The sequence below is a fragment of the Peromyscus leucopus genome, chromosome 15 (assembly GCF_004664715.2).
Source record: "Peromyscus leucopus breed LL Stock chromosome 15, UCI_PerLeu_2.1, whole genome shotgun sequence".
In the NCBI taxonomy this organism is placed as follows: Eukaryota; Metazoa; Chordata; class Mammalia; order Rodentia; family Cricetidae; genus Peromyscus; species Peromyscus leucopus.
The window spans coordinates 56,374,870-56,398,338 of NC_051076.1; the positions used below are offsets into that span (position 1 = coordinate 56,374,870).

Sequence of the window (23,469 nt, forward strand, 5' to 3'; positions counted from 1 at the left end):
CAGCGATATCACCAAAGAAAACAACTCCAGCAGGCGTTAGCTTCCGGTGACTCCTCAGCCAGAGATGAGGCCTCATGAGCCCCTCGGCCATCCGTGATGGAATGCTGACAGCCCTATTTTGTAAACGTGTTGTGTAGATAACCACAGCTTCGGCGAGTCCGCGAGCTCAGCATCCCTGTTAGGTCCAGAAGACGCGGTTTCACGGCACCTCCCCCTTTCTCTGGGTCTTTACATTCATTTTGCTCCCCTTTCTGTGATGTTTCCTGGGGCTGAGGTGTGAGGTGCTCTCAGCATTTTGACCAGTTATGAGTTTCTGCATTAGCTGTCACCCACTGCCAACAGAGCTTCTCTGACCCAGGTTGAGAGCAACGGACTTAGGAGTCTCAACATTAGAAGGCGGTTCAACAACATGACCCGTTAGCAAAACAACAGTAATAAGCTCCCCCTCACCCCAGTGACCTGTGACCTCACCAGTCATGGACTTTAGACCAAGTTTACAGTGCTAGGCATGAATTCCTTCCTATGGAGCAGGCCTCAACTTCAACCAGAAAGTAGCTGGTCTCCCCTGCACTAGTCAGGCCACGGTTGTTCCTGTGAGCGTGTTTTGATTGGCAGGTTGGTCTGGTAGCTTGCAGGACTCGTAGCTGGGCAACACTGTTGATGACTTTTCTCCATAAGCAGTTTGCAAAGCACCTTCTGGACCTCTGAAAGTCAACCAGGAAGGAAAAAATATTCAGATTACTTCCGGCTTGATTTCTCTATGTCCTGAAATCTATGCATGAATGTCTTCAACCACAGTGTCTTAGCATCTAGTTCTGGTGGGTCACCAAGAGCGAAGGAAATAGCCTGCATTGTTTTGGAGGATCCAGGAGTCCCTGACAAACAGCTCATAGGAAGGTGCCTTCCACTAGGTTTTCACTTACTAACCTGTGGCTTATGGAAGCTACATTATCCACCTCTGCAGGGTACCTCCATCAAGTCCTTTTTAAAAATAATTATATTTTTTAATTGGCTTTAAAAAAAATGGTAGATTTCCAAATGGCTTTTCCATGTGTCCTTCATTTTGGGTTAACTTTTCCCCCATCTCCTTTTCTCCCCATCCCTGATTAAACCTTTTCACCCCACCCCAGTATTCTTGTCCATCTACTTCGTTATCACGTATGACCTACAACCTCTCTCTCGAGGTTTTAAAGACAATATTCTACTTCTTTATTGCCTTCTTTTTACCCATGTGTGTGAGTGTGTGAGAGACATGTGTGACTGTGTGTGCGTGCTTTAGTGTGTGAGTATGGGCAGGCACACGTCATGGCACACCTGAGGTCAGAGGACAGCCCTCAGGTTGACCCTCACCTCCCAGCTGGTTTGAGACAGGGTCTTGGGGCTCACTGCTGTGTACACTAGGCCAGCTGGCCCGTGACTTTCAAGGATTCCATCTCTGCTTCCCATATCTCGGTAAGAGCGCTGGAATGAGAGGAGTGTGCTACCAGACCCGGCTTAACATAGGTTCTGGGGATCTGAACTCGGTTTCTGGTACTAGAAGGGCAAGCAACTTTACCCGCTGGGCTACCTTCATTGACCCAGAGGCCATATATAAAGGCAAAAGGTGAACTAACTCTTCAATAACCAATGCTGGGAAAACAGTCTTGATAACATTACATTCTTCCCTCACATAAGTTCAAAAGAGGTTTCAGATGGGTAAAAGATGAATCACAGAAAATGACAGGATCCAAATCCTAACAAAAACATGGAACTGTTTAAAAATAGCTTTGAATAAAGAAGGCCTGTGTATGACACAAGATAGTAACGAAATAAAAGATCCTTTGAACTAGGAAGACATTTTTTTTTCACAGCGAAACACTGCATGATATAGTGATTTGTATCTCCCCTACAAAGTGGTAATTTTCATAGTAAGATTCCTTCAAACCTGTAAGAACAAACAGAATAGGGACAATTTAAAGGAAATGAAGGTGTCCACCCTGTCTCATAGTAGGAAGAAAACCACAGAATAAACTCCAATTTCTGTGCGTCAGACTGCCAGAAACGACATGACAGAAGCAAACGATGTAATTTGTTAGGAAAGGAGAATCAAGCCCCTCCTGTACACTGCTGTGGGAGAGTAAAGTGTCTTGTGATTCATGGAGAATAATTTAGCCAAATTCTCTACTATTCAAAGATCTCCATTCACGAACTGATCCTAAAGAGCAGGTGAGATGACTTGGTGAACGAAGTTGTGCAAGCCTAATGACTGAGTTTGATCCTTGGGTCCCACGGTAGAGGAGGTGTCCTCCACACAACTACTATGGCACGTGTGTGCACACACTCACACATGTCATGCACTCACAGAGACCCAATAATACATAAAATAGAAACATTGTTTCAATAAATTGATCCTAAATGTAGTCTTGCGAAGGCACAAATTCACATTTACCCAAAGACAAGTGTCAAAGCCATTTTCCATGTCACATGATTACAAGCCGTCCAGTTGTCCCTCAAGAGAGGACAGGGGTGAGCACTTGCTACATTCACATCTTGTAACACTCAGCTTCTGTTAATGTGGTAGTTTTACATGAACTAATGCAGAATGATATCCAGGATACCATTTACTGAGGTTGGAGAGCAAAGTAGGAAAAACATGCATAACATTTATTTTGTTTTTTAAAAAATTTATTATTTTGATTTCACATATGAGTTTTTGCCTGAATGTATATATGTGCATGTGTACCTGGTGCCTAGAGATGCCAGAAGAAGGTGCTAGGTCACCTGAAGTTAAGGACAGTTGTAAACTACCATGTGGGTGCTGGGAACGGAACCCAGGTCCTCTGCCATACTCTTAAACGCTGAGCCATATCTCCAGTCCCAGCATTCATTTTTTGAGACTAAGCCTAGGGTGGCCTCAAACTCACTATGTGGCTCAAGCCTTCAATAGTGGCTTCTTGCTCCACCTCCTGAATGCTAGGATCGAAAGTGTGTGATCCTGTGTTTATCTCCATTTATGTGTGCCCAGACTCACTACTGAAGAATACACAAAATCTGTGGCAGAGATTGTTGCTGTGGCAGCAACAGCTGAGTGAGTGGGACTTAGGAGAATGGATGGAGGCAGGCTTGGGAGGGAGATCTGCCAATAAAATCTATTTTTACAGCGAATTCTTATGTATCTACATATGTAAGGTTAGCTACTCAAACAATAACTGAAATAAAATGTGGAATATCCCTTTACACTGTGTGAATATATGTCACTGTGACTGGTTTAATAAAGAAGCTGACTGGCCAATAGCTGAACAGGATAAGGTTAGCGGGAGAGTCAAACTGAGAATACTGGGAAGAAGAAGGGTGGAGTCTGAGGAGTTGCCAGCCAGGCATGGGAGAAGCAGCCTGGAAAGTACATAGATGAGGTGAACCAGCCTCGGGGCAGCACATAGAACAATAGAAATGGGTTAATATAAAATTTAAGAGTTAGTAATAGGCCTGATCTATTGACCGGATTTTATAATTGTTATTAAGACTCTGAGTGGTTATTTGGGAGTCAGCTGGCAGGACAGAAGAACTCCATCTACAATAAAATCTTAAACTGCCTCTGGAAGAGAAAGAAAGAGATGGAATGATAGAATGATATTTGTTCCCTGAGCACAGACTGTGTACCCAGAGGGAGGAAGTGAAAAAGTAAAAAGCCAGGAGAGTTTGGAGTGTGTCCTTCCAGTAAGTGTGCTCTTGTGGCACCATGGAATCCCCAGGTGAGAAAGTCTGGAGAATCTTCTGTGCAGCATTTCTTCTGAAGCAGAGGGAAAGACAGTCACCGAATAATGAACATTTGCTGAAGAGAGATGGGGAACCCCTGCAGATATTAAAACAAGAACTCAGGGAGAGCCTGTTTTGGAGCTGGCTCAACCCCAGACAAGCCTTCCTCCTCCTCCTCCTCCTCCTCCTCCTCCTCCACCACCACCACCACCACCACCACCACCATCATCATCTGACATGCCTGGTCCTGCTGCTACTGGGAACATCTTCCCCACCAACTGTACCTTCCTCCAGCCCAGACTTCATCCAGAGCAGTAGCTGCTGCTGCCCGTGTGCCCCTTGGATCTCTAGAATCTGGGAAAATGCCTAGAGTTCACAGCAAACCCATCACACTCTCCATCCTTTTGGGACCCACAGTTTCTCTTTGTCATCCACACACTATCAGATGTAAAAATGTCCTTCCTGGAAGACTCCCGGCCCTGGGTCAGATGATTAGACTGCCCACTGCATTCGAAGTCTCACTTCTTACTTAACCCCCAAGTCTCATGGATGATGATACAAGTGTTGGTGGGTGTAATCTTACTCCTCTCCAAGGAGTATCTGTCTGTCTGTCTTCAAATCACAGCTCTCGCTTGATCTCACAACAGTTCCATGAGGAAGAACTCATCTCTAGTTCTGAACCAGCAGCAAAATCTTTGATTGCAGGTTTGTTTTCCAAGTACTTTTCTATGCATTGTTTTTCTGCCTTCCGACAGGCAGGGAAATGTCAAGCCCAGGCACACAGTGGTCCTCTCTGGAGAGGCAGCTGTGGATGCAAACAGGAGTGTCTGAATCCTTAGCCAATGGGTTCTTTTGGTTGGTGTTGGTTGGTTTTATGGAGATGAGGCTTGACTGTGTTGCCCAGGCTGGCCCGGAACTCTCCCCACTCTTCTGAGTTCTGGCATTACAGGCACGCACCACCATGCCTGGCTTTTAATGGATATTTTACACTATTTCATCAGGAATAAAAAAGGAGGCGCATCAATAACACAAAGAATGGAAACCAGTTCAGATTTCTTGGGGGGCAAAGGGACAATTCTTTGCTTCCTGGAGACACATCTGCCTAATAAAATATAGTCAAATTACCATGTTTTAATTTCTCTATGTGTAGCATCTTATTTTCATTTTTAGAGATTTGAACCTCCTTGATGCTAACTAGTGGCCCAATGGTCTCATCTCTCATATCATCTCATCATATCATCTCCCCATTTTGCAGATGAACATTTTGCTAGTAAACACATAGGTAAAGACCCACTCTTGTTGAGAGACATATCACATGCTAAAACTTAAAACTCCCGGCAGTCAACTTTTTACAATGTGCTGTGGATTTGTTTATGACGAAGCTGTTTGCTTTTCTGTAGGTAGGGAAGAAAAACGGTGGTTCTTCTAAGGAAGTTAGGAAATTAATGAGATATTTATGGATAAATTCTCCCTTGAGTGGAGGAGTAAGATTCTTCCATCTATAACTTAACTCCTCTAGGAGATTGGGGAATTAGCAATTGGATTGTGGTGTCAGACCATGAAGGTGTAATTCATGGATGATAGAGCCAATTGCCAGTCCCAAAAGCCAACATGCTTAAGCACCTTGCACACTGTTCATTTCTTGCAGAGTGAACCAAGACGCCATTATGTTCTTCGAAACTACAAATGGATGTGGACAGAGATGTTATTTTCTGAGTGAATTAACAAGTTCAAAAACCACAGTCTTCCTACACACAGACCTGGAGTAACCCTGGGCTGCTTTTTTTGTGTTTGCTTTGAGACAGGTTGATTGACTTATGTGCAGTTTGGGAGCCTGGAGTTTTCTCGCCCTCTGCAGACTGGAGCGGAGCCTCCACTGGTGTGGCCCAAAGCAGGCCGAATGAGGCAGAGAAGGTACGCACGGGACTCTGGACTGAGCATGAGTTGGAGGGTGGGGTAGGTGGGAGTGGACATTGTTGTTCCCTCTCCTAAGCTCTTTACCTGGCCCCAGGAATCTTCAAGGACTGGGCTCCTTCCTTCTCCCCAGGCGTGGAAGCCAGGAGTCAGCTGCAGAGCCAAGCCCTGATGAGACCTGCCCTCCAAGGAGGCTATGCTGGGGCGACTCTGGCCCCTGCCCTAGGAGGGGCAGTCAGCTGGCATTTAGTGGCTGCCTTTGTCTCTCCTGTCCATCTTAGCTGAAAACTTGGAAAACAGCTTTGTTAATGACCCTTACTGCTTTGCCTGGGCCCCCACACCCTGGGCACTTCCTGAGCGACAGCCCTGGCAGATGGGGGGCAGTCTGAGAGCCCTTCCTCCGGGTGGGGCTCAGGGTCTTGGCAGATGGATGGCTGTCCAAGGTGCAGAGAGCAAGGAGGCTCACAGCACTGAGGCCACACCCCGCACCCTGGGTCTGCATTGTTCTCCTCTGGAGTAGAGTTTCTGCTGCGCAAGCCGCACCTGCCTTGCCCAGAAAGGCTGGAGACCAACGCCCACCACGAAGTGAGGGCTTCGCTTGCCTCAGAGCCATCCAGGGCCGGAGGCTGTGGGGGAGCGTGGCTGACAGTGGGCGGAGAAAGGTCCTTTTCTTTTTGAGTTTGGTCATCTCCGCCGCATGTCTTTCTTGTTCTAGCATCCTCGGAGCCTTTTGCCTTCCAGAGGCCGAGGAGGCAAAAGAAGAGATGCAAAAGACAGAGCGTGAAGGTGGCATGGTACGGGGGGGGGGATCCAAGTAGTAGTCTCCGCGTGGGCCGCCTTTGGGCTACAGAACTGTGAGCGTAGGGAACCCCTGGGGAGACCTAGCTGATTCTGGGGTCTTTTTCATCCCACCATTGTGAAGAAGTGAACCGGAACACACCCCCTTCTTTCTTTTTCTCTACTCCACGGGGGAGACTGACAAGGAAAGCGGTGTTAGTTTCTTGGACATTGTAGGGAAAGTTCTCCAAGATGCAGCGGAGCCAGAGTTAGTTCAGCGTTCGGCCCCCATGGCTCCCTCCGGGCACTTGGTGGTCACCCTCCCTACTCCCTAATCTCCTCTCCTAGCGTCCCTTCCTGGCCTTCTTGGACCCAAACACACTGGAGCTTGGAGCCCACTGTGTGTGAGGTCCCTGATCCGAGCATGCGCAGTCCAGCTGTGTCTCAGCTGTGGCAGTCTAGCCGGCAGCCCTCAGCCCTGGCTCGGTTTCCCGTCCTTCATCACGTTCGTGGTGTGCCACCGAGTGCTTGCCATGACGCCGCACTGCACAGCCAGACGGCGTGAAGAGGAAACACCTTTGCAAAGACTGACGGACACAGAAGAACCCGGGAGAGTGCACGGACGACACATGACTGTTGTGGGAAGAGGACCCTCCTGGGCCCTTGGCCAGTGACAATGGTCATCCAATAGTGTATATTGGAGTGCTTCTGCACGTGGAGCCTTGTGCTCTGCACACACGCAGCTCCCATGTTCTCTCACAGCAGCCCTTCGAGACAAGACTCCTTAGTACTCAGCTTTCCCTGATGACAGACTCAAAGCCACAGAGGTTAAGGACTTGCCAGAGCCTCCCCTGGGACAGTGCCATGCCTGCGTTTGGGTCCCTGCAGTCCAACTCTGGGTTCTCTGTGGCTCACTTTAGGTTTGGGGCTGAGGGGTTTTCGAGCGTGGTCTGTCCAGGTTCCATGAGAACACTGGGTGGGGATTCTGAGCAAATGTCCACCGGGCCCCAGATGTGACTCTGACTTGGTGGCTCCAGCTGGGAAGGAGCCCGTCCTTCAGCTCTCCTCTGCCTCTTGTCCCTTTGTTCTCAGCCCACTGCCATCTGGAGCTGCCCCAGGCATCTGCTCCTGGGCTCTACCCTTTTCCTTCTCCTCCCCTCCCAGCAGGAGGAACCTTCCTGTGCCCAGCCCCTCAACTCATTGTCATCTGGGGTCACTCAGAGCAGACACCTGTCTTCTGACTCATGCAGGGAAACCACCCAGCTTCCCCAGGCCTTCAATTTCACAAATGGATCCATTTGGTTAATTGCCCTCCTACCCCTAAGCCCCTCTGCCTGTCAGCCACAGCCAGCCTCCTCCCCACAGGCCCCACAGACACAGTGCATGCCCAGGACCCGCAGCTATGGATACAGGAGACCAGGGCTGTGCACTTCACTGGTGACGGACTTCCCAAAATTGATTCTAGGCTATCAACATTTAGCCATCTTTGCCCACGGATGCTGAGACAGGCAGGGGTAGGTGTGGGGTGTGGTTGGCAGCAGTAACAGCTGGGACCCAGGAGCTCCTGTTGTCCACCTTCTTTCTGCAGGAGCAATGGATCACATCTGGTCTCCTTTCAGCTTTTTACACTGTTCTCCTTTTGTTCTGAGCTGGTTTCACATTGTAGTCCAGGCTGGCTTCGACCTCACAGTCTTCTTCTCTTTCTCCCAAGTGCTGAGATCACAGTCTCGCCTAGCTTCCCCGGGGCCCTTTCTGCTAACCCAAGCCCATCTCACTGGCAGAGGCTGGAGACACTGTGTCCCACCCTGAGTTCTGCTTTCTAATGCGGCAGCCCGAGATGGTAACAAAGCTTCTCTCCACCACACACCAACACCAGCACTTCTCACAACCAGACTCCTGGCCAAATGGTGCGACTGAAAACTTGGGAAAAATCTCCCCGTCTGCTGCCTCCCCCCTCCCCCCATTTTTGCAGCCCCCTCCCCACCTCCTGTTTTCACATTTTCCTGTCTGTGGGAGCCTGCCTGCCAGGATGGCAGTTGGAGGCAGGCTGCTGTCTGCCTGCGATGTAAATGCAGAAGGCCGAGGGAGGAGGGTGGGCAGTCGTAGCTCCCTCCTGCTGGCTTCATCCTTTCCTTCTGTGCCCCACTTGTCACGGCAGACAGGAATTTAAAAAATGCAGTGGGGTGCCCGTCTTTGGAATATCCGCCGCAAACCCGCGATTGGCTCCCGAATGGAAGTCCCTTTGGAGCTGAGTCTGCTCCATGGATGGCCAAGGGGCTGGGTCCTGGGGGAAGGAGCTGGTGGGAAGAGGGGTGTGGGCTGATTTGGAGGCAGGTGGGTCAGAGCAGGGAGGAGGAGAGCGAAGGTGTAGTGGCTGGTCTGGGATCCTCCAAGGGCCTCCCGTTCCTATTGAATGGAAGTAGGTAATACCCATGCCCGTAACCTGGTGCTGGCCCTAAGAGTGAATGGTGGCTCCTTGGGCATCAGGCCAAAGTGGAGTGGTCTGCACGGGCATCGTCTCGCCTACAGATAGACGAATAGATGTGAAAGCCCGGTTGTCCAAAACCAGGTAGCAAAGCAGTACTCCCGTTGTGACTGGCGGGGAGGATGGTACTCTGGCATTTCTTGAAGGGAAGGTGTGTTTGGAGGCTTGGGTTAGAAGCTCGCAGCTTGACCTAACAACTGTCACAGCAAACCTGCAATAGATGAGTGTATACGCCCCTCTCCTACAGACAGGAAGATCGTGGCTTTGAGAAAAAACAGTAAGCACCTGTGTGGTGTGGTAGGTCTGCAACTCTAAGCCCAGGCCCGTTGTGTGCCGGGGAGATCACACATCACTTTTTTGTTTTTCCGAGACAGGGTTTCTCTGTGTAGCTTAGGAGCCTGTCCTGGAATTCGCTTTGTACACCAGGCTGACCTCGAACTCACAGAGATCCGCCTGCCTCTGCCTCCCGAGTGCTGGGATTAAAGGTGTGCGCACTTTTTAAAGTTCAGTCTCCTAAGTAGGGATCTGGTGTGTTCCCTCTGCTCTCTGTGGCCCCTGGCTAGTTATTAAGCTCATCTCAGTTCAGTTCTGCACTGACATTCACGTCTGTTATGGCTGGGGACATAGAAGACATCTCTCTTGCTCACAAAAAGCTCATAATCTGGTGACTGAAGTCAAGGTCACCTCTCTTCCCTTACCCTACATTCTTCTATAATTTTGTCTAGTTTATTCTCTGCTAGAATCAACCTGCTTTCCACCTGCCATTAGAACAGTGCCCAGCCTGTTCTAACTAGGCTTAGATTCCCCCACATGGTGTGTGTGTGTGTGTGTGTGTGTGTGTGTGTGTGTGTGTGTGTGCTGTGTGTTTGTGTGTTGTGTGTGTGTGTGTGTGTGTGTGGTGAATAGAGGTGTCCTCGGTGGACTATGGTCTGGACCTCAAATGGACACCCACTGGGTGAGCCTGAGAACCTACCATGCAATGCTGGGTGTGGGGCACCAAGGTTTGGAACAGAGAGGACAGGGGACTAGCGGACTTTTGGAAAGGGAAAGGTGTCGCTTACCTAGAGTTACCTTCCCTTTATCTTGAAACTGCATACCCTCTTAGCCTTTTATTTTCAATTTTATAATTTTCTCCTTAAACAGTCATTTTTTTGGTGCCATTAGTACAAATAGTTGATATAATTCCTTCCAACATTTGAAACTTAAATTTAATCATTCATTTTCCTTTATGAAGTATCACATTTTTTTAAATAAAAAAACGCCCTCTATGTTCTCTTGTTAATGTTTTTAATCACTGCTTTGGTGAGATGTAATCCACATACTATAAATGTGTCCCTATAACACATACAGCTCAGTGATGGTTCACGTATATAGTGCCTCGATAGGGTCTAGTGTCAGCTTCCAACAACTGAATTCTTGTAACTGTATCACCATTCCCAGGACACCCCACAAGCCATACCATTCTGAGGTTGGCTTTTTTTTTCTTATTCTTTACTCTTTGGGGAACCCACCACCCAACTCCCAAATAATCACACGGAGACTTTTTCTTTCTTATGAATGACTGGCCTTAGCTTTCTAGCCAGCTTTTCTTAACTTATCCCATCTACCTTTTGCCTCTGGACTTTTACCTTTCTCTATTTCTGTGTATCTTTTCTTTCCTTCTTACTTTGTAACAAGGTGTGTGGCTGGGTGGCTGGCCCCCAGCATCCTCCTCTCCTCCTTTCCTTGCTCTTCCTCTCACATTCTTCTCCTTCTATTTATTCTCTCTGCCTGCCAGCCCCGCCTATTTCTCCTGGCTGTTCAGCTCTTTTATTTGTTTTTTGTTTTTTGAGACAGGGTTTCTCTGTGTAGTTTTGGTGCCTGTCCTGTATCTGGCTCTGTAGACCCAGATGGCCTTATCAACAGAGATGGCTCTGCCTCCCAAGTGCTGGGATTAAATTCGTGCACCTGGGATTAAATTCGTGCACCACCACCGCCTGGCTCGTTCAGTTCTTTATTAGACCAATCCGGTGTTGTAGACAGGCACAGTAACACAGCTTCACAGAGTTAAACAAGTGCAACATAAAAGAACGCAATACATCTTTGCATCATTAAACAAATGTTCCACAGCATAAACACATCTTCAACTAATATTCCAGACCACCAGTCATTAGCAGTAGGACTCTGTCCCACTCTATCCCCAGCCCTGGGCAGTCACTAGTCTACTTTCCATGTCCTTGAATCCACTGGTTCCAGAGATTCCATATATATGGAAACATGCGGTAGGTGGTCTTTGTGTCTGGTTTCTTTACTTAGCGAGACGTCACTGAGATTCACCCAAGCTGCAGTGCACTGCACTCCAGTGAGTGGCTGAGTAACAGTCCGTTTTGTGGTAGACCATGCTTTGGTTGCATTATGGCTGCCTCATATGGGAACCCCACACTTTTGTTCCTGAGGAGCCCCACGTCTTCCAATGTTAATTCCAAGGATCCCCTTTTTGGTGCTCTACCTCCTGTCTCCACCTTCCATCCCATCTGGATCCCTCCTTCTTACCCAATCCAGCCCTTGAGCCCCACTCACCCTTGGGGTCTGTCACACAGGATTATTATCACTGTCTCCCCAGCCTTCCTCCGAGCCACTCCCTTTAATGATGGCCTGCTGCGGAGACAGCTGGAGCCCTGCCTGCTCTCCTGATCCCAGTTGCCTTTTCTTCCTCATGATGAAGGACCCGTAGTGTCCTAGTGCTGTGTAAACTTTCTTTTGGATGGCAGTTATCAGGACAGGGAGCCCAGGGGGAGAGAAGCCGACTTGAGTGCTGGAGAGGCAGGGTCCGGCCCTTCCCAGCTTGCAGCACTCTTCTGGGGCTGAGGGTCTCTTCTCCCTCCCTTCCCTCAGACCCTCTCCTGTGTGAGCCTGGCAGGCAGCCTTTGCAATGCTAACCTCCCCGGTTCTTCAAGTGCTCTTTGGAAGCAGAGGCCAAGAGTGCCCCCTCACCCCCCCCTTAATGACCCAATCCAGTCTTCCTCCAGAGGTCTCTCTGCCTTTCTCTTCCCTCATTTGCTGTTCTGTCTCCCTGGGATAGGTTTCCTCTCACCCTGGGTGATGGTTTGAGTGTGAAATGTTAACCCTGGGGCTTGTGCTGGTCTCCAGCCAGTGGGGACATAGGGTCTAGCTGGCTAACATAGGCCACCAGGATGGACTCTCACTGCTACCAGCATATGTTTTCTAGTTCTGTCCTTCAGAGGACAAGAGAAGAAACAATTACACACACACACACACACACACACACACACACACACACAACACAGTCCCAAAGAACTCTCGACAGCTGGCTGGATCGTAGCATCATCGATGAGGCCAAATGACTCTGGTTTGGGTTGTAGGGCTAATGAACCAGACCACCTGTATCCACTGGGCTGCCTTGCAGTGCCAGACTGGAATGTGCTGGGCTCCAGCTGGCCTTGGGTCAAAAACGACAGCAGGAGGCAGCATCCACTTCCTGTGTGAGCAGGGGTAGACATGCAAAGAGGTCCGTCCTGCTGCTGTTATAACGGGGGTGGGGGTGGGGGGGTCAATCTAAAGAGCCACAGTGACCAGAGAGTTAAGAGATAAGTGCAGACCCAGAGGATGGAGTCACAGTACAGAACACAAGCTCTATGTCCCTACAGTGAGGGGCAGACCACCCCCATTCCAAGGGTAGTTGCTGCTGCATTCTTCAGGGCTCTGGTCTTGCTGGTGGCCTGTGAGTGACACAATGTCCTGGGGTGCTTTCCCACCCCAGGAAGTATGGTCTGGCACTAGATGTTCCCCAGGTCCTCATGGTTGTCACCTGGAGGAAAAAGTCACTTCTCACTCCCTTCTCTCCATTCCCTGCTTCTCCTCAGTGTCATAGCCAAGTGGTTCGGGTTTCGGTCTATAGATTTGTCCTGGTCGCTGCATAGGAAACAGCTGTTTTTCAGTCAGATCTCTAATGTAAATGCAGGTGTCCTCTGCCCCTTCCTAGAGAGAGTGAAGACTGCTGACATCCTTCCCCTAGTCCAGAGACCTCAGGGGCCATAGCTGAGGCTTGCTTGCCGAGGCGGCAACCCTGCTTATATCTTTAATGGGAAGGAGCCCCTCACTCCTCCCCATCCCCCTGGCAATGGGATGGAGCCGAGCATGAGGCACGCCACGGTGGACAGAGACCACCCCTTCCAGCACCCAGAAGGGAGTCAGGCTTGTACCAGGTTCCCCAAGCTGTGTGAAAATCCTAGATGACTGTTGACCCCCACGCAGGCCAGGAAGCTAGTGACTGTCCCTGCTGGGCCCGGGTAAGGCGGTGCTCAGGAAACAGGCCAAGGAGTACCTCCTCCAACACGAGCAGGGTCCTGGGTGCGGTGCAGTTCCCGAGTCTTCCAGTAGGGGGTAATTCTTCGGGCAGACTGGCTTTCTCAGAGGATGCGAAGATGTGGGGACAAGAGGGAGAGTCAATGGCACATTGCCAGATGTCGTCAGGATAGGGAAGGCATCCTGCACACGGTTTCCTTGTCTAATACCATCATTTTCCAAAACCCCCGCTGCCTTTCTCCTCATTGTTGGTGTTTTTGTCTCCCTGACACATGGTGGTGGCCGTCCATAGCCGACATTTTGCGTTCCAAGAATCCACTTGTTGGCCTTAAATGCCCGTGAGCCAGAGTTGCTCGTCCTTGGGTGGTTGTCTGTCACTTCCTTCTTTGGTGTGTGAGGGACAGAGGTTCGAGTGGATGTCACTGGGCTCACGGAGTAGGACCTCAGGCACTCCACACTGACCCCTCTGCTTCGGGGCCTCTTCAGAACCTAGTGTGGATGTCCTAAGGTGGATGGTGGGAGACGGGACAGGTCACCTGCACACCTGCATCCCGGGAGCCTGTGAGGATGGCACTGAGGGTGGTCCTACCTTAGGTCAGAGAGAAAGCTGAGGAGGAAGTGGGGGAGCACTCTGGAAAATAAATACATCTAGGGTGTCTGCTAAGCAGAAACAGGCTGTGCTTCTGAGGATGCCATGTCAACACTGCCCAGTGACTGCTGCTGCCACGCTGCTCCGCATAACCACTGACAGCAGATTCATCAGATCTTTTATTAATTGAGGATTTATTAGGCAGATTTACTGATGGGCCAGATACCTCCCGGTAATAGGAAGTATCTGAACCAATGGCTGCGCAGCCGTCTTGCTACACAGGGAGACAAGATTGCGGGCCTACCACTACTCAGTGTCTGCAGGATGCTGACGCAGGAACAGCCCTTCCCACAGGGCAGGAGGCAGTGGCCACTGGGAGGAGCATGAGGTACACGGGAGCCCGGGAAATGGCGGTGACAAGGAGGAGTCAGTGAGGACCTTAAACACTGGAGTAGATCAGCACAGTCAATACGGGCATAGGATTCAGGGCTCAGAAAGGATAGGGGTGAGTCTGGGCCGGACAGGGGACCTGGGGTGCTCTGAGTATGGGTTGAATGTGAATGAGAACACGGGCTTCCCCCTTCAGCTTTTTCTGGCAGACACAGCACACATGGTTCTTTGTCCTTCAAGAAGGGGAGGGGGGAAAAAGAAGGTTGTGGGTGAGAATGTGATTCTGGTGATGGCCTGAGCCACTGGGGTTTGTTTTCATGTATAAACCCATTTGAGAATGCCATGGGTTCGTCGTATTAGGAGTGGGTCACTTGTGTCCTCTGTTATCCAGCCGGGGAGGGCTTGCTAATCCACACAGAACTCTCCAGCCTCGTGGGATGAATCTGAGCCCTGGAAGATCCCCCACTCCATACTCAGATGTGCCTCTGATCCCCCAGTCCAGCTCCTTTCTAATTCCTAAGCAGGTTGTCTTTAGGCAGCTATCACGATCAGCCTTTGCTGCCTGTCTTTTTAATGGGAGTGGCTGGGGTTTGCGTTGGCACTGGGGGCTTTTATTATCTCTCTGCTCCCCCACAATTTCCTGTGGCAGTGATGTGTGAATGTGTTCCTTAGTTGGTTCTTGTAGTACTATTCTAGTCACTTGATTAGCTTATTCCAAGAGCTAATTGCTGGCATGTGGCCTCAGCTCTCTCTGTTGGTGTATCCCTAGGCATTAATTCACACACACGTAGCCTGGCAGAGCCTGCAAGACTGTTATTCATGGCTCTGAGGCATTTCAAGTGGAACTTACCCCGCGCCAAGCCCTGTTTCTCTGCATCCCGACCATGAGCACACTGGCTTCTCCTGTGTTCTCAATGCCAGATCCCAGCAGCAGCTAGCCAGCTTTCAAACCTGGAGCTCCCCATACCATCTTCTGCGTCCACCAGCCAGTCATCGGAGCCTGCCGGTTGTGACCCAGGGATTGTCAAATCTCAGGAAGGCCATGGAGATGGGACAGACATCCTTCAAGGTGGCACTCCCCCTCCTACCCCTCCCAGGTCACCTGTGGGTCTGGAGCTGGCAGAAAGCGGTAGCGCAAGGAGCGGAGACCTCTTGAGCAGCATCCCTCCTGGGCGGTACCCATTAGCAGGGGGATGCGTTAGGACCAAACAGCCTGCCACTGAGCCCCACCCAGCCATCTACCTGCAGCTTACACCCTTGTGAACCCCGAAGGGTCTCTCAAGAGAAAGAGAATTTGTCTTCCCCCAGCTGTCTCAGTGAAAGTTCCCAAGGACCAGCAGGTGTCTGTTCCTAAAGTGTGGTGGTGGGTTTTGGCCAGTGCTGATTGTCTTACATCTTGGGTCCCACCTTGGAACTGGGATGGAGTTAAGACACTCTTAGAAAGGGTGAGACATTCTCCCAGGAAGGGAGCAGTGCTGTGGAGGGGAGGAGAGCCTGGATGCTGAGTGAGCACCTTGTGAGTGCTTACAGACATCCTGCTGGTTGAATAAGATGCTGCCTCCAGCCACAGGGACCTGGAGGTACAGCTGGAGAGACAGGCAACGTGCTAACACCAAGAAGTAGCATTCATTCCGGTGAGAATATCCCAGAATGCTTTGAGCACACAAGATGAGGATCTCCTGCAAACTTGGTGGAAAGGAGTGGCAGGAAAGACTAAAGAAGCCTTCTGGGTAGAGATGTCGCCCCGGGACCAAGCCTGGGTGATGGTGGGAAGGAAAGCTGGCCTAGGCAGACTTGGAAGACAGCGATTTGTGTAAAAAGAGTGTGGAACCAACAGTGACCACCCAGAATGAGGACCAACAGGAGAAACCATCGATTCCGAGCCCGATCAGGAGCCAGCCTCCATCCCTTGCTTGGGGCAGGGCCCAGGGCAAGTTGGGCATGGGCAGGCTTCAGCATGGAGAAAGGAAGGCTCTGAGTGGGTGGAAAAGCTGGGGACGTCTTGGCAGCAGGGTGTCTTAGGTCAATGAGGAGTATACACAGCCTCACCGCTGGGTCCTGAGATGGAAGCAGAGCTCTGAACAGGGAAACTGAGATCACTGACTGCGTTCATCACTTTTCCATCTTTGTGACAAATACCAAGAAAACTGACTTGAAGGAAGAATGGTTTATTTCAGCTCACAGTTTCTGAGGATGAAGTCCATGGTCACTTGGTCTGAGAAGTAGAACAGGATGGCAGGTGGGGTGGAGCAGGGCTGCCAGTCTCTTAATGAACTAGGCTTTGGGGACAAGATCCAGTCATTAAGTGCCCATCCCAGTGACATTCTCCTGGGGAGTAGCTATGGAAACAGGATGCCCAGATTCCTCCCTTGGAACGGGCTCCTGAAGCTCGTCAAAAGAATGTTCCACTCACCTGATGTGATGTTTAGGACCAAGGGTCTCGAGAAAGTGTCCGCTCCACCCTCCCTACTGAATACTTGGCTCAAAGTCCCACAATGCTGGGAAGCGGGCTGCCCCAGGCTTGGGTGATGCGAGGGTAGAGTCTGAAGGCTGGCCTCGCCCCGAGACAGCGGAGCCTAAGTGGTGCTGCGCTTCCACCCGCCCCTCCACCCTGCAGCCGGAGTGGCCCTTATGCACGGGTCTCACCAGCATGTCACTCCTGCCGAGAACCGGGAGTGCCTGGAATATAGTTTCGGTGCCAAATGCTGGCCATCAGAGGCCTCTGTGAGGAGGCTCTTTGTCTCCCGGACAGTGCCATGTTCCTTGTCCATGTGCACACTCTTTTATCAGCCACATTGGCTCCCGTCAGCTCCCTGCATGTCCCAATCCACTGGCTGCCACAGGGCCTTGGCACAAGCAGTTCTCCCTACCTAGGATGCTTTTTGTGACCCACCTTTACAAGACTGGCTCCTTCCCGCCACTCAGGTCTTGACCAGGTGTCACCTTCTTCCAAAGGCCTCTTCCTTCACGCTCTCCAGCCACCCTACCATGACGTCTTCTTTAACAAACTTAATTTTTAAAGAGCAGTTTTAGGTTCATGGCAGAACTGAGTCGGTACATTGGACTCCCACACATTCCCTGACCCCAATGGCAGAGCCTTCCCATCCACGCTGTCCTTTGATGGATCCCGCTGGTACTCCTGGAGTCACATACCGTTATCACCAGAGCACCCGGGGCAGCGCGAATCACACTTGGTGTTGTGTATTTCTTGGGTCTGAAAACTTTGTAATGATGTGGTGAGTCTACAGTCCACAAGCATGGTGTGACACGGATTCATGTCTCTCACCTCCTGGCACCCTCTGATCTTACTGACTGCGCGTCCTGCCCTTTTCAGAATGGCATACAGTTAGAATTATTCACTCTGTAATATCCATCCACGTGGCTCCTCCGACTTTTCATGGCTGGGTAACCCATTTCTGTTCAGCATTGAACAATGTCCCATCAGCCTCGTGGGTCACAGTTAATTGATTCATTTGCCTGCGGGACGGCACCTTCTGCGCCTGCTCATCAGAGCTGCCACTGTGTGTGTGGGTGGATGGTGCTTTCATCCTTGAACTTAAGCCTCCTGGTCACTTCATTTTGGTCCTCTCCAGTTCGTTTCCTGTTATCCCTCTTGGAAACGTGGGGTATGTGGGAGTGGATAAACCTTGTTTCCACCCACATGTGAGTTCCCTAGCTCAGTGCCTGCACCAGGTGGGACCGCAGCGTCCATGAACGTTTGCTGCCTGCTGCCTGCAAGACTGTGGCAGCCACCGCTCAGGGGACCAGGGCTACCAGCTGAGCCCTATCTCCGGGCTGCCCGTCTTTCTCTGTCACTTCAGACATATTGTACCGCTGTCACAGCCTGCCTGAGACGGGGCTGTGGATGGGGATGTCGCTCCTGAAAGCGACAGCTTGAAGGAGGGAGCTGTGGGTACCTATTCCATCTGCCAGGGACAGCTTGTAGGATCAACACCAGGGGCCTTCAATTGGGGGGCAGGCGGGGGGAGAGCAATCAGGACCCAGAAAAACAAAAGGGAGAAACAGAAATTCAAGCTGTGACAATGAGTGGATAATTCCTGTAACTACTCACCCGTTGTGGATAGTCACATGGGCCGCCAGCGTGTGTAGCCCTTCATCCCTGGGAGGGGAAGTCCTGATCCGTGGCAGCAGCAAGCATGTGTGGCGCATTGCTGTGTGTCTCACGGATGCTGCGTGATTCCCAGGGGAAGTGCTTCTGGGGTAAGGGCCTGGGATGACCTCCATGCTTCAGAAGAGAAGTACAAAGCTCTGAGGCCTAGGGTCTCCACCTTGTACTCAGAAATGGCATTAGCGCAGGCAGTCTGAGTGAGTGGCTAGTGCCCTCGAGCTGGACCAAGAGCTAGCTAGCATCCTTGGCAGCGTATCATGACCAAATTCACATTTCAAATCTGAGTCGCTCAGGAGGCAGGTCGCTCAAGGGTGTGGACTGTTTCTAAACAAGGTAACAGAAGTTATTTGGCATTCACGTTCACAAGGTGAAAAAAAATTCTAAAAGCTGATTTGGCCCCTTCCCGGAGGTTTAAGAGTTCAGGAGTTTGCACATTTGGGTGGTACCCGCCATTCTGCTCACTCGGGTTTATTTTTCATGGATGCAGTGTGGTAGCTGTAGACTGATGGGTGGCTTCTCCTTGCAACTCAGAGAAATACCTCTACTCTGAAGCTTCCTCCTCCCTGGTTCTGGTTGTACCCTTGTGATGCTAAACAAAAGCATTTTGTTCTGTATTTCAATATTCAAAGATGCTGGTGGCCAGTGGCCAGTCTCCAGCCTTCACCTGCCCTAGCTCCTTCACTTTCTCTATAGAGAATGAGGAATGAGGCCTTCCTCATCCCACCAAGGGGCTCTCATCAGAGCCCACACACCCACCATCTCCCTTTTCCCATCTCTCTGCCGCTTGGCAGGTCCTGAACCAAACATGGTGGTCAGGGAGCCAAACTAAGCCCTCCTACCCCTTCCCTGAAGGAAGGCCATGCCTTCCCTCCACACTGGGGCTCCAGCCAGAAAGTCAGGCTGATCTCTGGAGATGTGTGAGTCAGAGTGAAGCATCAGTGGCCTTCCTGAAGGACAGTGTAAGGACCATCCTGGAGAGTTAACTCTTGGGATGCCTCCTAGCCACAGGGTCTGTCCTTGGAAGACGGACTGTCTTCTTCCAGCTCTCCTGTCTTCTTCCAGCTCTCCTGTCTTCTTCCCAGCTCATTGGCTTCCTGGCATCTGACCTGGAGGGAAGGGATTTTTCCCACCTTAGTCACTGTCCAGCTTGTGCGTTCTTGTGTCACCTAGTAGTTCTCTAGAGGAACACACACACACACACACACACACACACACACCCCTAAAACTCAGGGATTCTCACAGAAGAGGGAGCAGAGAGATTGTAAGAGCCAGGAGGGGTGGGTAATGTCATGAAAACACACACTGTGCTCCGGACACAGCAGAGCAGAAAGCGTGAGTGTGACTGTGATAAAGCATACTCACAAACATCATGACCGTGAGAGCATGCACAAGACCCGTGCGAGCTCCAGCCAGATAAAATCCCAACATGGGGCGGGGGAAGGTGAGCACAAAACCACTGCTGGCCGAGGAATTTAATAGCTGCTGGGAGAGACGTCAGTGTTCTTTTTTGTTTTGTTTTTGTTTTTGTGGGTTTTTTTTGTTGTTGTTTTTGTTTTTGTTTTTGTTTTTGTTTTTTCGAGACAGGGTTTCTCTGTGCAGCTTTGCACCTTTCCTGGAACTTTGGAGACCAGGCTGGCCTCGAACTCAGAGAGATCTGCCTGGCTCTGCCTCCCAAGTGCTGGGATTAAAGGCGTGTGCCACCACCGCCCAATAACGTCAGTGTTCTTTAATGAGGTGACCCTTAGTAGGGTCAGGGCTGCCACACTCCCAGGAGTAGTGGGACAGCACAAACAGGACTAGGTGGGGTTAATAAAAAAAGAAGAAGAAACTCAACCTTGTGTGGGTGGTGAACGGAGATGAGACATGGGAGGAGGTGAGGGAGGGGATGAATATGTTCAAAATACACTTTATGGAATTCTCAAATCATAGAATACTTTTTAAAATAATACCGTCTAAGCAACTTCTTTCATTAACTCATTTCTAGTTCACATTTCTTACCCGTCCTTATGTCCGTCTGTCACACATTTTGAGGGGCTATTGGGTACTGTGGCAAATTCCTAAGACTGGATAATAAACAAACCTTCCCATTTATGGAGCCTTCAAGTGACTTTTTGGAGTGAACGCAAAGCCCAGGATGCCATCGTGGGCGTAGAAAGCGGGTATTCGGGACCCCCTAAATAACACTTAGCAAATCCTGATGAAGGAGGCCAAGGTCACAGACTGTCCTGCCCCAAGGTTAACCTGTCCTAGGCCAGTGGTCGAGGCAGCGTACACCAAGGCCCTTGAGGAGCGGCATCCCAGGTGAGCATGAGAGAGATCAGGTAGGCACATGGTTTGGGGCGTCAAGCCAGTAAAGGAAGTTAGCGTGAACTTGGGGACAATAGTGAGAGGTGACGAGGAGTGGCATGTTTGTATCTGCGCTTTAGAAACAACAGCTCTGGTCATGGACAGAGAATGAATGGGGGCAGGGCAGAGATTGAGCAGCAGGACTTCTTAGGGAGCCATGGCAATCACTCTAGCCTGGAACACTGGTGGTCCAAACCAAGGAGGTGGCCCTGGGAAGGGAGGCAGGTAGATGGAGGCCAGATGCACACACACACACACACACGGGGGGGGGGGGGGGGGGGAACTACTGTTAGGCTCAGTTGCTGAAATGTAAGCTAGAATCCTTCATTCTGGCATGTGGTGGTAGTGACTGGTGATGCTTCCTACTACAGGACCCCAGAATGATGGCTTCATCTCTGAGGAGCTCTTCCCTGGGCCTTGTCCTCTACGTGTGTGTGTGTGTGTGTGTGTGTGTGTGTGTGTGTGTGTGTGTGTAGTTGACTGTGGCTTCAAGTTCCAGCCAAATAAAGCAGGAGTAGCGCTGTGTGTTCCGCTGATACAGATGCTCTCTGAGGAAAGCTGGGGGATTCTGGAGACTCCACATGCAGTCTTCCCCATGGACTTGGCCCCATGATGCTGGCAGGCTGGAGCAGTTAGAAGCTTCAGGCAGTCTTAGAGTGCTGAACTTGGGTTACAGCTCATCCTTTCTCCTTGGACAGTCCTCCATAGGTCTTCGTGAGGTCTTAGTCCTGTGTCCTTACCCAAACACATCCTGCCCCAGGCACACTCCATAGGTGGTCCAGGGAGGCTTTGAGCTGGTACATCTATCCGGGACCAGTGTGTGTTTTAATGCAGCATTGCCTCTATTTCATACTGGGTCTTAATTATCAGTGGATTTGTCCTCTGGAGATGCCACCTGCAGCATCTGGGACATCTGGGAAAAGCGGCAATGTCCACAGATGTTTTTTTATTGACATTGGGTAGGTAGAGACCAGGGTCACTTCCAACACCCTACAATATATAGGGCAGTCCCTAAGCCGTGGATTGTTTTGTTCCAAGGCTAGAAACCCTGGTCTAGGAGATTCCCAATCTGCAGCCAAGAGGCTCCTTGAGTCTTTTGAGACTCGGGGGTGCGTAGAGCAAAACACAAGTTCAAGAGGGACTCACTCATTGCTGTCTTCTCTCTCCAGCTGAGCACTGTCTGGAAAGCCCACGCAGAGCGGCACAAGGCGTCGAGAGCCCGTGGGCTGGGCAGCTGGGAGCAAGGCCCGGTGCTGAGGATGGACAGGCAGCAGGCACCACCCTGGGTTCACTTAGCCCTCATCCTCTTCCTCCTCAGCCTCGGAGGGGCCATTGAGATTCCGATGGACCGTGAGTTCCGTTCCGGCTCTGTCCATTTTGTTCCTGATGGTGGAGGGATGGATGTTGGGGAGAGAGTTCAGGGAGGTGAGAGGTCGAGGGAGTGAGGGTGGATTCCAGGCTTCAGAGCTGGGTTTTTCTCCAAAGACTTGATGTAGGCTCCCCCTGGGAAATTGGAAACTAAGATGCAGGCCTCTTAGGGCTGTGGATAAGCTGGTGTCTGTGTGGCCTGGAACCTGCTGAGTGGAATCAAGGGTAACATAGTTTGGAATTCTGAGAGCCGCCTGGGGTTCTCCTCATATTCACCATCATAGCCTTGACTTACCCGTCTTAAAAGCAGTTTCTAGGATCAAGTGTGGTGGGGTGTCCTTACTAGTCTGTCTAGCTTGACACACCCAGAGCTGATACCCGGTCTTGGCTGGAGTAATAAAGATGATGGTGGATAGCCCGGGAGAGGACCGGCAAGGACATTATCTTTGTAGAAGACACAGCCACTTGTGTGAAGCTATAGCGTGTTACCACGGGAGAGCCGGGCACGGGTTCTTCCTGTCCCAGCATATTCCTTCATAACTATCCAAATACTGAACTCATTTCTTCTGCTCCTGGTGGCAGAGCCCTGTCTGAACCTGACACGCTGAGCCGATGTCTGGTTCTCTAGTCACCCTCTCTGGCACTGTGCTCACTGCTGGCTGTTGATTGGCTGCTTGTTCCTCCGCCCTGTTTGTAAACACACACCCCTTTGCCACAGTTTTGACACGTGTGCCGGATTTCTCAGCATCCTAGCACTAAGGTACAGGCACCGCACCTCTGCCCCCTGCTCTCTGCCTCAAGGAATTCATGGAGTCCGTGTGATGCCAAGACAGACTTGGACTCTCTCCAGCTAACAGATGGCTGAAGGAGGTGGGAGGTGAAGGTGGCCTCCAAGAAGGCCCCACAGAGCTCTAAAGCCAGGCCTCCTCCACTCCAGTCACAGCTACCCAAGAGGAGTCTGCACTTCTGGATGACCAGTGATAACTAGGAATTGATCCCAGAAGCAAGCTAGCCGAGACCACTGCTGCCCGAGTATCTATACATGGAAGCGGGAGAGAGGGGAGCTGTGGGACCAGCGTTCCCATGGCAACTGTCTGTGGTGGGCTCAAGGAGAGTCTCATTAACAGCCTGGCAGACAGTCTAATAAGCGGCATGATAAAGGCGCGTCCCTGGAGAGGAGGGTGCTGAGGAAATTAGGTTAGCGAGAACACGGTGAAGGCTCATTTCCCCTCCGCCACTTCTCACTCACCTGCCGTTGGATACACAGGGCTGGTGGGGGAGGGGCTCCTGCAGCGTGAACGCAGAAATAGATGGTTAGGGCTTCTGTATTGAAAACAGGGATGTCTAAGCTCCACTGGAGACGGGGATATAACAGGGAACCCATGCACTTGCCTGAGGCAGAAGGCGGAGGACCCTAATTTCCTCTCCACT

General features: G+C 50.8%; 1 protein-coding gene across 17 annotated transcripts in view; it reads left to right on the forward strand.

Moving 5' to 3' along the window:
• Positions 1 to 23,469, forward strand: part of Nfasc (neurofascin) — a 171,296-nt gene that overhangs the window by 70,597 nt on the left and 77,230 nt on the right. For all 17 annotated transcript variants that reach the window (XM_028876544.2, XM_028876546.2, XM_028876545.2 and 14 more), the window contains exons 2-3: positions 5,541 to 5,649; positions 21,840 to 22,020. In XM_028876544.2, the coding sequence (XP_028732377.1) occupies positions 5,541 to 5,649; positions 21,840 to 22,020 (290 nt within the window). The remainder of the gene's footprint in view (positions 1 to 5,540; positions 5,650 to 21,839; positions 22,021 to 23,469) is intronic.